Source organism: Lissotriton helveticus, chromosome 7 (assembly GCF_964261635.1).
Source record: "Lissotriton helveticus chromosome 7, aLisHel1.1, whole genome shotgun sequence".
NCBI classification, from domain to species: domain Eukaryota; kingdom Metazoa; phylum Chordata; class Amphibia; order Caudata; family Salamandridae; genus Lissotriton; species Lissotriton helveticus.
The window spans coordinates 1,729,088,134-1,729,100,749 of record NC_136068.1 but is presented as its reverse complement, the minus strand read 5'-3'; the positions used below and the strand labels follow the sequence as shown (position 1 = coordinate 1,729,100,749).

General features: G+C 42.3%; 1 protein-coding gene across 1 annotated transcript in view; it reads right to left on the bottom strand.

The window, feature by feature from the left end:
* Positions 1-2,962: 2,962 nt before the first annotated feature.
* Positions 2,963-12,616, bottom strand: part of LOC144767654 (free fatty acid receptor 2-like) — a 144,265-nt gene continuing 134,611 nt past the window's right edge. Inside the window, exon 3 of the mRNA XM_078651051.1 lies at positions 2,963-5,936. Coding sequence (XP_078507177.1) covers positions 4,963-5,928 — 966 coding nt within the window. The 5' untranslated portion in view covers positions 5,929-5,936 and the 3' untranslated portion in view covers positions 2,963-4,962. The remainder of the gene's footprint in view (positions 5,937-12,616) is intronic.

Below are 12,616 nucleotides of genomic sequence, written 5' to 3'. Positions count from 1 at the left end.
GGATACTGAATACTGAATTGAGAGATACCATCCACGTAAAGTAAACTAGACAAATCCCGAATTTCCAGATTCTTCTTAACTCCATTGCAATTAAACATATGCCCAGACATATTGTTAAAGTTGGACTCCCTGGAGTACTGCCCCAGTTCTTTGCTGCTCCTAATTTTGCTATTATGGAGAGCTGGTATATTTTCCTAATCAGGGAATGTTGAGCCACAGGTTTGGATAGGATGCAGCTATAGTCTCTGGTAGGTAAAGAGGTACTAACCTACTACCATTAAGCACTGCCCTCCTGAACAGGGCATTAATCGACTGGGAGTTGGCGTCAGCTGATCACAGTTTATGGATGCAGGCTTTTTTTTATGGCACTCAAAGGTGTTTAAAATCTGTACAGATAGTTCTCACATGGAGGATCTGCACAGTCCCTAATAGGTGAGATCCCAACTCTCCTGAAATGTGTTTTGATTCCTTGTGCGTGATGTGCATACATCAGGGGATGGAGTACCAATTCCTGTGAGCCCTGGAGTTCAAAGCTTCAGGATGGCGGGTTTCATTGAGAATAGTTAATGACCTTGCTGGCTGTTGTTCTGTCCCTCTCCTCTCCTCAGCTGATCTCCCCTCCATCCCCTACCAACACAGTGAATGCCAGAGGAGTTCAACGTTGTGAGTTGTGAGACCTGCATGCACAGTTGAGCAGAGAACAGACATTAGTGTTTTAATCAAACTTTTATGTGCAAGTTCCAGGATGTCAGAATGTGTCCTGCTGGGGTTTTCACTTTGCAAAATGAATGCCACACTGTAGTATATGAGTGAATCTGTGATAGGCTAGTTTGAGCCCCATCAGCAGCCCACAGAGCTACCTCTCTTCCTCTAGGCCAGTGTAAATGGTGTGACTTTCTGGTCCCATAGTTATGCGTGGTACATATTTGAGTGCTAACACTTTAATCATGCTCCAAGAGTAAGCCTTGACTGCTCATACTTGATATGCACTGTGAGATATGGAACAAATAAGCATTACTGAGTGTTTCATTGAGCTCCCCGGTAGTACTCAGGCACTGGGGGGATGTATGTCACTACAACGCGGGATATTACCACGCGTGCCATTACAACGCTGTTTTTACAACGCAAGTCATTACAACGACTTGCGCTGTAAGGGCTGGATAGTGGAATAGTTTAATTTTCGATTCCATTTCCAGCCCACGTTGACAGTAGGGAAGGTGTTGGAATAGAGAATTAAACTATTCCTTTGCCAACAGCGCCCTCCAGCGCAAGTCGTTGAAACGACTTGCGTTGTAAAAGCAGCGTAGTAATGGCAGCTTGTAGTAATGCCCGCGTTGTAAAGGTTGTGTCCCATTGGGGTCCTTATATAGCAACTAATACTTGCCACAAGGAAGCGAGGAAGCTAGGAGATCTAGCCTGACACCAGGTCTCCCCTGCTGGTGAGTAGGTTAATACATTTCATATATATATATAATTTTTCACGGAGGCCTACGTTTACTGTGAGCACTTGCAGGAACAAATTGAAAACATTTAACTGCATGATTTACTTTGCCACTTCAACAATGCAGGTACTTTGAAAGAATCGTTTTTGCACATGCTAAGTAACAGATCTACTGAGATTCTATGTGGAACATTTTAAATTCAGTACAATGCATTGTGGAACATGTATTTGTTACGAACTGGTCATGTGACATTACGTATTTAAGCATGCATGACGCACTTTGCTCTTTTAACCATTCCCAACCTGTGATCAAGGCGTCTGCCGAAACGCGTAAGGAAAGGGAAATATGTGCTGCTGCCTTCAAAATAAATGGCTTGCTTTCAGAAATGGGCCTCATTTGTTTTGCCTTGTCGTGATGACTACAGGTGAGCTGCTCCATGCTCACTGTTCCATGAGGCCGACCTGAAGGGTTGGGGCTCCTTGTGCTTATATATATATATTGCCTGGAAGTTTGGAAGCTGATGGTTGGTCATGCTGGCAGAATAGGTTGTCTTTATACGACAGCTTAGGATCTGCCGAAGGAAGGCTCAGATTTTCTAACTGAATACATTTGTTACTAGAGTAACTTGTATAAAATATTTGGAAAAAAACACATGTACTGGATTTATAGGTTTTATTACAAAATTTGATATATTTTAAACAATATAAAAATATAATAAAATACTTTGTGAAGAAATAAATTATTACAGTATTAGAGAATCTTACAATGGTTTTCAGTACCCTTCTGGAAATAGAGGAAACGCCAGGGCTGTGTTTTTGAGGTTTCATTCCAGCTGCTAAAATTTCCATACGTATGCCATGAAACATTAAACAAAACAGGTGCAAGGCCCACAAACCAGAGTGTGATGGAATCTCTACCAGAGTGGATCTCTTTGATCTAGACATGGATATCAGTTCTTAAAGTGGTATTATCTTCCACCCACCCGTTACCGTTGTTTGGAACCAATCACTGCCCCCCTTTGATGTGGCCTCCAGGAGTTTGGAAGAAATTAATGCAGAATCTCCTCCATAGAGATGTTAGCAATCAAGGACAAGCAAAGGTGTCTTCCATTGCAGATTCCACTGTAGCCTAGGAGGAGTAATGTCTACTCTAATGGCAAGAAATCTTATAGCATTGGTGAAGGCACCACTGTTCCTAAGGTAGACTATCTCGCATCCAGTAAACGCAATGGCTGAGGTCAGTGGCCAGCCAATAATTATGAAGTACCAACTACAGGATCAATGAAAGGATGAGAGAATTCCGCATTGCAGAAATGTGATGTGCACACCAACTTCACTGCCTCAAGTGCATGATCTCTCACAGAAGAGGGAAGCTACAGCTAAATGGTAAAGCTTTCATGACCAGGTTACTCAGTACTTGACACCTATAGAAAACCTTGCCACAGCCAAGGACAAGCATTGGCTTCATCCCATGCTAGACCTTTCCATAGTCTTGAAGAGCCAAAGTCAATCAGAACCTAGAGATACAATGTCTACTTCTATCATATTCCTAGCTTAAGAGAAGCAAAAGCTACTCTAATTATTTGATTCCCCACAGCCTAGGAATAAACTGACTACTCTAAGTGGTAAAGCTTCACAGTGCTTTTCCAAAGGAATGGATGTTCTAAATGCAACACTCCTTAGGATAGGGCCTTCCAGAACCTGGGGATGCAGCAGTTGTGCCAAAAGCCTTTCAAAAACTCAGAAAAACAAAGCTATTTCCAATGAAAGTACCAGTCACATCCAAGAGAAATATACTTGAACCCAATAATAGGGCATTCCACAGCCTAGGGGAAGCCATGTATTTTCCTAATAATACGGCCTCCCACAGCTTGGCAAAGCAGTGGTTGCTTCTATTGACAAAGCCTTCAGTAGCGTGGGGAAAGGTATTGCTGTTCTTAGTAACATGGCCTCTCACTGCCTCAGACCAAAGGATATTCCTGCTTGCAGATCTTCCACAGCCTTGGGAATGCAACGTAACGTTTACTGGTGGGCTTATCACAATGTAGCACCTTCACAAGGGGAAGAAAAGCAATAGCTGCTCTCGGTGCTCAAGATGACATCAGTTTAGAAGGACCAGTGTAAAGAATTCAGGCAAAACTTGGAGAGATAAAAATGGAGAAGGAGTGGGATTTTCTGAAGGGGACTCAAAACTGGAGGATTCAGACTGAATGAAAATGTGCAGAAGTAGGAGATGGCTGAAGGCGAGGAGTCAAACCAGCAAAATGTGGTGACACATGCGCGAGGCAAGTGTCAGACTATACAGGTGACATGATGTGGACACAGGAGTAGAATGTGTTGGAGAGGAACTGATGAGGGGGTAGGGAGAAATGTTACATAAAACAGACAGGTAAGGCGGGAATTGTGATGTTGGGGCTCAATCTGGAAATGTGGTATTATATGGACGTAGGCCCTGGAATGAGTGCGCATCAAGAAGCTATCCTAGTTCATGAAAAAGAGGGTCTACACCTGAGTACAGAGCTTGCCTGAGTCTTTAAAACAGCACACACTAATATTGATCTGCCAGAAGTGTCCTCGTGTGTCTGGGCATTCCCCGGTCAATTTAGTGAATAGATGTCCTAGATCTGATTGAGCAAACCTTCTTCAGCCTAGGAAAAGCCAATGACTCTTCCTTGCCATTTGCCAAACAGCTGCTGAAGAATTAGCACTTGCCCTTACTTAACTTCAGAAGAACATCTTCCGCCTCTCGGTAAATATTCCTTCATTTTAATTCCTGCCTTTGCCTCGGAGAAACAGAAAAATGCTGCAAAGTTGTAATAAATAGTGCAATTTCTTTTAAATTGAAGTGGCGGCATTTCATACAGCCCCGGGTTCGCTAGCACTGCTAGCCTGTTCTAGGACAGATAGTTCATAAATAAAAGGGCTGATGCACATATTGTATCTGAGGTATAGAAAAGGTTGAAGACGATTCTGGAATGGAGCTCATAGCATTTGCCATCAAGTACACACAGGAAATGGAAATGAAAAACATTGTAACTTTGTTAACCTTTAACCTTTCCCTTGTTGCAGTTTGGAGCCATCCCGGCCTAGTCCAGTGTTCCCTGTCTCTCCAAGAAGTCATCCATTTACTCCTTTTTGCTTTATCAGCAGGCTGTAAAGGTCAGTATGCAAGTGCAAGCCACAATGGTCAATTTACAAACACAAGTTTTTGCTTTTTAGGAGAGTGGAGCAGCAGTGTTTTTGGTCCACTTCTCGAAGCTTACCACCATTTTGGAGTGATTCCTGTACCCCAAAAGCATTGCCTCAGAAGCAGAGAGACTTGTTAAATAAGCATCTTCAACTTTCAAATGAAGCGATGTAGGGTCAATGTTTTAGTGCTACAGGGACAGACAATCCTTAGGACGCCTAAAGCATGGAGCTGCCTTCTTCTTCATAGGCTGAAAACATGTGACCTAGAGCAGGCTCACAGTCTTGACAAACAGAGCTCTTTGCCCAATGCCATGTACAGACAGGTCCACCAATCAAATGGAAGATCGGTCTTCCTTGCTTCTCTCCACTGCTGCCTGACATGAAGGTATCATGGTCCTCCGAACTGGTTTGAGACAGCGAAGCCTTCTAAGTATCAATGTGAAGCAATCGATGAAAGTCCTTTGCACAGCAGTGGAAGAGAAGTAGAATATAACCGGGTCCAGGGTGGCATTGAAGGTACTCGGAAGCAAGGCACCCACCCTCCAGTCAGGGCTTTTGTTTGTTATGAAACCAACAATATGGGAAATGTTATAGGGAGCAAAACAGAGGATGAAGTTGACGAGGGTCGCCACTGCGAGACCGATGGCCCTTTGCTTCCTCTTGGATGAGATGTTGGGCAGTGACATCAGAATCCTTACAAAATTAATGTAGCAGAAGAGAGTTATGATAAAAGGGATGATGAAGAGCACTATGCACATTTCTAGCCGGACAGGCAGAAGAATTCTTTTCTGTTCCTCTGAGAAATTATCATAGCAGTGATTTGTGTTGATGCCAGTCTCATTGTTGGGAACTCCATACTGTACAATATAGACAACACTACAGTGCGAACTTGCTAGCACCCAGAATATGAGGCTGGCCACTATGGCATACTGGGGTTTACGGTTGATTTTGTACTTGATAGGGAAGGCCACACCCAAGTATCGCTCTACGCTGACAGCTGTCAGGAAGAGGGTGCTGGTGTAGATGCTGCTGTAGTAGAAAAAGCCAGTCAGTGGGCAGAGAAAAGGGGGCATGTTCCACTGCATCCCGGAGGCCGCCTCGTTCATCTTGAAGGGAAGGAAGAGAAGGAGTAGCAGGTCAGAGATGGTGAGGTTCAGCAGGAGGATGTCTATGGGTACCAGCCTCTGGCGGACTCTTATGAAGAAGGTGTAGAAGGCCAGCAGATTGGAAGGAAAGCCGGTCAGGAAGGTAAGAATGTAGATCGACAGCACCACGTACTGAGTGGTTTCTACATCCATTCTTGTGTCTGAAAGAAAACAGTAAAGTGTTTCTAGTTAGTGACCAGGTCTCACAACAGAAACCACAAAAAAACAAACAGTGTAGTACATGCACAACTGAAATTTGTTTTTAACTTTGATTCTTGCTAGAGCCTGCATGACACCCATGCCTTGGTGTTTTGTTATGTCACTATAACCTTACAGCCTGCTCTAGACATCCGCTCTACCACTTAGGCCCGTGCTTTTGGCTCAACTCTGTAACAAGTGAACAAGAGTTAAATGACTCACATATCCTGCTGCACCAGGCTAGAAGTCTATCAGGACATTATGCCCAGGGTCAGACTGGCTTATAGGGCAATCAGGAAGTGCCTGGTGGGCAGGTGTGTGGGCCGGTTTTGTGGCTGTTTGTGGGCCTGTTTACTGGTCTGGTTGGCTGAGTTTTACTGTTGATTTCCCTGATATTACCACAAACAATGCCTGCAGCAAACACAGGAGCATGCAGTCTCCTATCTCTTGCAAAATAAGTTCCAAGCTGGCCTGATTTGCAAATATTTACAGAGAGTCTCTTCTGTTTAAGTGCCCAGGTTTATTCTGTGCCCCAGCCCAACCCTGAATCTGCCCCAATAGGGTTGGAATGTCCCAATTAAATAAATTGCCTCCCGCAAGACACAATGGGTTTGAAAACCCTGCAGCTCCTAATCATCTGAGGTCAGATAGAGACAGGTGCAGTAGTGAAAGTGGGGTGCGGTCAGTCCCTATCCCCCTCTGCTCTGACAAACTGCTTTTCCTTGTTTGGCATATCCCAGATTAGCGCTGTGGTGATTTTCACAATCACTTCTTTGCAATCCAATGACACTGAGAGATCCAGGAGCTTCCACCCAATCAGAAACAAGACTATGGGACTGATTTAGATCTTGGCGGACGGGTTACTCCTTCACAATAGTGACAGATATTGCACCCGCCAAAATATAAATTCAATTATATCCTATGGGATTAATATTTCGGTGGATGGGATATCAGTCACCGTTGTGACGGATGATCCATCCACCAAGATCTAAATCAGGCCCTATATCAGTGGTACGTTCCACACAGGCTTCACTGAACGGCACAGAACTGGGAGATCTGAAGGGTTAGTAGGGCTAAGGCTGAGTCAGTCATCATAACTACATCAGTCGTAGCTGATTTTACCAAGCTGCACTGCCATGTTAGAGGCTATTGAGAGGCCTTTTTAGATGCCAGGAAGCCAAGGTGGAGAGGAATGCACAGCTAGTGGGTACCAGTTAGCTCTTCACAGCTCACTCGTCCCTCTTTTAGGGCCTTCTGATGAAGTTTTTTTTTCTTTTATTTATTTTAGTTCACTAATAGACAATACACATATAAAAACTTCTAGTCAATACATTAAGGTATTTTCTATATAGAAAAACATAATTTCACATTTCTAGGTAAAAAAAATCCAGATCAGACTTTCAAAGGCAAAGTGCAATAATAAAGTGCATTAACTAAATTGCCTCATATCTCTACATGGAACCTCAAACTTAAAGTAACTTCACAGTAGAATTATGTTAACATATCAGTTGAATTTTGGCTTCCAAAAACATTTAAAAGTGTAAAAAACAACATGTACCGAGTGCCACCGAGAGGAAAGAAACATTCATAAAGTGCATAGTTCCATATTTAAAACTAGATTAGTCAGAAGAATGTTCCTGTTCTTTAGCTATCTTATTGTGGTTTACTCCCGCTAGTGCAATATCACATATTTTAATTGAAAATTAATTAGCTAAGACTTCCGCCCATGTAAAAGAATAACATTTATTCAAAAATAGGCCACACCACTTTTTCCCTTTCTACTAAAAAGAGACCACATTCGAGAAGAAAGTCAATAATATTGTCATTAAGATTAAGATCAGACACACAGCTGTCATTATTTGAATCTAATTTTACCTAAAAGCCTTTACTTCTCCGTTAAGGGTCTATCCCCATTCTAATTCTTAAAATAGGTTCCCTTATACATTTATTAGAAATCATGGCTAGATATGGGGAAATGTCATCCACACTCATGCAATTATAAAGGTAGCTTTAGGTGACAAATATCTCCTATGTTTGATCTTACTGACTTTGGAAACATTTGCATTCAACAGTCTTTTTACTTTAGGAAACAAATGGCATGACATTTTTCAAATCCACAATACTGAATTTTCGAATCTCAAATCCCAAACTCAGAATTAGACACAGCTTTCTTTACCTGATGGTATTATCTGATCCATCTACTGTAGCATTCCAGGTGATACCAAAGAGTTTATCAAAATTCATTGAACAGTTTAAGGAATGTATCAAGTGCAGAGATCAGGATTTATACACCAGGTTCCAAAATGTCAAACCTAATTCTAACCTTGAAGTTTATTTCAAGTTCAGATTTTTGGTTAAAACAAATTGTTCCTGAAATAATTTCAGGAACTCAGCAATAAATAGCCTAGCATGTGCTAAAAAAACCCTCTCTCTATCCTTTCTCAAGGACAACACTCCATTACCATTGATGTCAATCTGGACCCAGTTTTGAGTAGATCAAAGGCCAACTTGCACAATTTGCCCACAGTTTGAACCATTTACTTGATAATGCCCAAAACCCTAATCAAGTGATCAATAGTCAATTAGTTTGCTCAGAAACCACCTTGTTCACTTGGAATGATGCCAATATTGCAAGCCCATTGTGGGGTGTGCACTTTTGCTTTTCAACACTTCATTATGAGCTCCAAGCATGCAAAGCATTGTTGGCTAAAATGCTGAAATTGGTTGAAAGTGTTATACATGACATGGAGCCACTTGTCTGCTGTGTAACCTTCTGTAAAACAATGAACAGGTCTCAGTAGAGGAAAGAACATCATACACAATTCTGTCATAGATATAGAATATTATAACAAAGTTAACTAACACACTAAAGAGGGAGAGAGAAGCATTAACGGGCTGTTGTATGCTTTCCATAAACAGATATAAACATAAGAGAAGTACAAAACTCCTGGAAGAAACAGCCAAAATAGGCTCCCTAGTTTGTTTGAGGTTATGTCCCTTAAGCATACATTCTCCTGTGATTAAACTGGCAGACTAATATTAAAATGTATGTGGGTGAATGTTGGAAATTGGGCTACTGGCTGAGGGGACTGAAACCCTACACAAGCAGGAACCACAAAATCTGTCAAAGTGAAACACAAGCAAACACCAAATTAACCTGTGCATAACCCTCTGGTAGCTTTGCACAGAAGCAGTCAGGCTACTTATGCAGTAATACGAACAATTATAAATTGAAAACACAACATAAGAAAAATCCCACACCAATTTAGAAAAATAGATTACAATTTAATAATTTATTTGACACCAAGAAGACAAGAACCAAGAACCAAGCGCTGCGAGGCCCTAGGGCAGTTATGCGCTATACAAATGCAATTTTTCATTTCATTTCATTTCATTTCATATGTAATTTTAAAGATTTCAGTGAAAATAGTGCTCATTGCACCAAGTGTCGTTATTTGGTTGTGTCGGCGAGGGCATACGCATTCCTTTGTCGTAGCTACAGGAGCTGCATGGTGCTGGACCAGTGGTAGGCGTCAAAACGTGTTGCACTGGATCAGGCTTGTGCAGCAGTCAAAGCTATGCGTGGTCCTGCTTCAATGATGTGTGGGTCAGAGGAGCCTGTTTCGTCCCTGTGGCTTTAAGAACAGAAGGTCAGTCGACTGACCCTTGGAGAACTCAGAGCCTTGGGACACACATGCAGGCTGGTTTCAGCAGGGCAAATCACAGCAGAAGAGCTCTGGTGCAGCAACATCAGTACTTGGGCAGCAAAGCAGTCCTTTGGCTGCGAAGCAGGTCAGCAGGGTAGATTTTATAGTTGGGCAGTCCTCTTCCTGGTAAAATCCACAGGTTCAGAAGTGATCTGAATATTTATACCTGCAAGTACTCACCACATCATAGCGCTTTTTTTTCTTTAAACGATGTTGCACAGCAACTCACGCTGCTGTGCAACGGCTAAAACATCAACAAAGGTAAGAGATCTCATACAGGTGAAATCTATTGGCTTTGCCAAAGCTTGTTACCAAATCGCTCAGTCCAACTGCTTATCCCTGGAAAAGGCATGGCAGTCTGTCATTTGTCGCAGTTGGAGCTATTGGCATTGTAAATAGCAATTTTATTTATTTAGCAAGAGGTTTTGTATTTGTTGGAGCTATTGACATTGTAAATGAAAAAGTGCACACTCTAAATGTATGCCTGTTAGAAAACCCCAAAACACAGTAAGGTTTTTAGTAGAGTCACTAAGTTTTGTTCTGAAATTGTGCAAGGTGAAAAACAGACAAGCGAAAGAGCAGGAAACATACCTAGTTGCGGCCAGTGCTGCGGGGACACTCTGTGACACTGCAGACTGAAAGACAGGAGTCCCTGTAGTGACTGAGTAAGATGGGCTGCTCTACTGTTGGTACCCTGAGCAACTTTCGGTTCTTTATCCTAAAAAGAACCGCAGTGCAATAAGGAAGTAATCCGTAGAGGGCAAGCTGTTCAACTGTAAAAGTGAATGTGGATGGTAAGCAGATTCCCTTGAACTTGCTTCCTTAAACTTATTAGTAGTGATACCTACTTCCATGCTACGGTCACTATTTATGTAATTTACTTTGTTCTATTGCAAAGCGCTTTGACACCTCTGGGTAAAGTTTGCGCTATATAAAATGTTTAAATAAATAAATACATAAATGTGACATTTGGCTTCTTCTGTCAAGTATTTATTAACCCACAGGGGGAAGTTTGCCTCCATCAAAGCAGATTTACTTAGCAGCCCCCTCCCCGAGCAACACTGTGAGAGAGGGGGCTGTGATTTGAGATTGCTGTACATTCGGATTTTTTTAGGAACATGGAAGGGCGAGATTTTGATCGATACCTTATCACTATTGATCTAAACCCCGATCTGGTCGACTGAACCTTTGTTGCCTGTCATTGAAGGAAGAAAGTGCCTCTCTCCCAAGTTAGTTCACCCAATAAAGGACCCCGCTCCAAAAGATCACAAACAACTTCTAGCTTTCAAAAGTTTATTGTAAGGATAGGATAAGCTGCAAATACAGACATCTCAGAATGAGATTCACGAGATACACAGGTCCAACTACATACATGTGCTCTCTGAAAGCCCTCAGACGAGCAACGGAAATTACCAACACAAGTTCTAAGAATAATAAAGCTATCAGCATTGACGCATATCTCTCCTTCATTTAAGTTGGAGGAAAACACACAGGTTAGGCTGTCCCTACCCTGCTCTAGATGGTATCCCTACTTAACCAAATCCCAACCTAACAAAGGTGTCAGCAGTGAATGACCCCCAAGGGAAGTCACTCACTCTTAGTCTCTTGGTGAAAACCTATAGTTCTCCAGTCATGACCCCTCTCTGCCTACCCATCCGCTCTCTAAAGGGTCCTCAGGTATCTGCTCTAACTCCACCCAGGGGTGCTGTCCCTAATACAAAACAGTCAACAACATTTGAGACGCCCCTCGTGAGACGCCCCTCACGTGGTGTAGCTTCTGGCTTTTTCCATGCTGCTTTGTATTGGGCCTCATACGTTGGAGTTGACCTTGCTTCTCAGACTCTTCTCCGGCCCGCTGATACCCCTTAAACATTCCAGAACCCTCCTCCATGTCTGGGCCGTCTACTGAACAGACCTCTATTCATATTATTTATAATCGGATCCTCCCTTTCTCTTGCAGACAGACATCTGCAGCCAAGAACCCAACTCTCATAGACTTCCAAAAAGGTTTGCAACATTTCTCGGCCCAGACATGTACGTGTAAATCAATGTTAAAACATTTCAGGCCTACAGCATTTCTCATAATGATTATAGCATTCAACTTCTTCATTAATTAAAGCATGTTAATACTCTTATTCTATTATTCAGTAAACACATCTATAAATCATGGCCCATTAATGCAATGACCAAAACATTAGTTCATCTATGTCGTGAAAAGAAACACCTTCCCCTTCCCTTCTAGCTCTGGCCCTGAGGCCTACCACATTCTGCGTTTAACCACATGCCATCTTACATTTTAACAGCTACACGACATGGATTCAGGAATAATCACATCTAATAAAATCATATAGTGTCACACATTTCTGTATTAGTTCCACTTCTACTTAAATCTCTACATTAGCTATACATTCAGAATATAATTGCAGATACTATTAGCACTCATGGCATTTCTCCTCATGATTTGTGCTTACTACAGGTAAGTGTGATGCACTCATACATTTAGGTCAGTTTGCGCTCTCTCAGTTCCCCCCTTTGATGACCTCTCGGGGTCATCACTAACATTTAAACTGCAGTTATTGCTAGCATAACTTGTCTCTGCGCTTCCAGAGCCCTCAGACTCCTGTACTGATTATCTTGTATGGCAGCCAATCTCTGCAGCTGCTCTCTTTGGGCCCTTTCTGACCTTCTTGCTCTGTACCATTTGAATACCCTCACCAATCCCCACAATATGATCCCACAGATCAATATTATGATGATAGGTTTTAGTATATACCACACAAAGCTTTTGCCTAGGGTGGAAATCCACCCTCCAACTGCACTCATTCCGTGGCCCACCTTTTCCCAGACATTTTCTCTACTCAAGTCTTCGATCTCCTTGTGAATATCAGTTATGTTCCTAATAACTTTCTCAAGGGGCTTTGAATTGTCTGGAATGT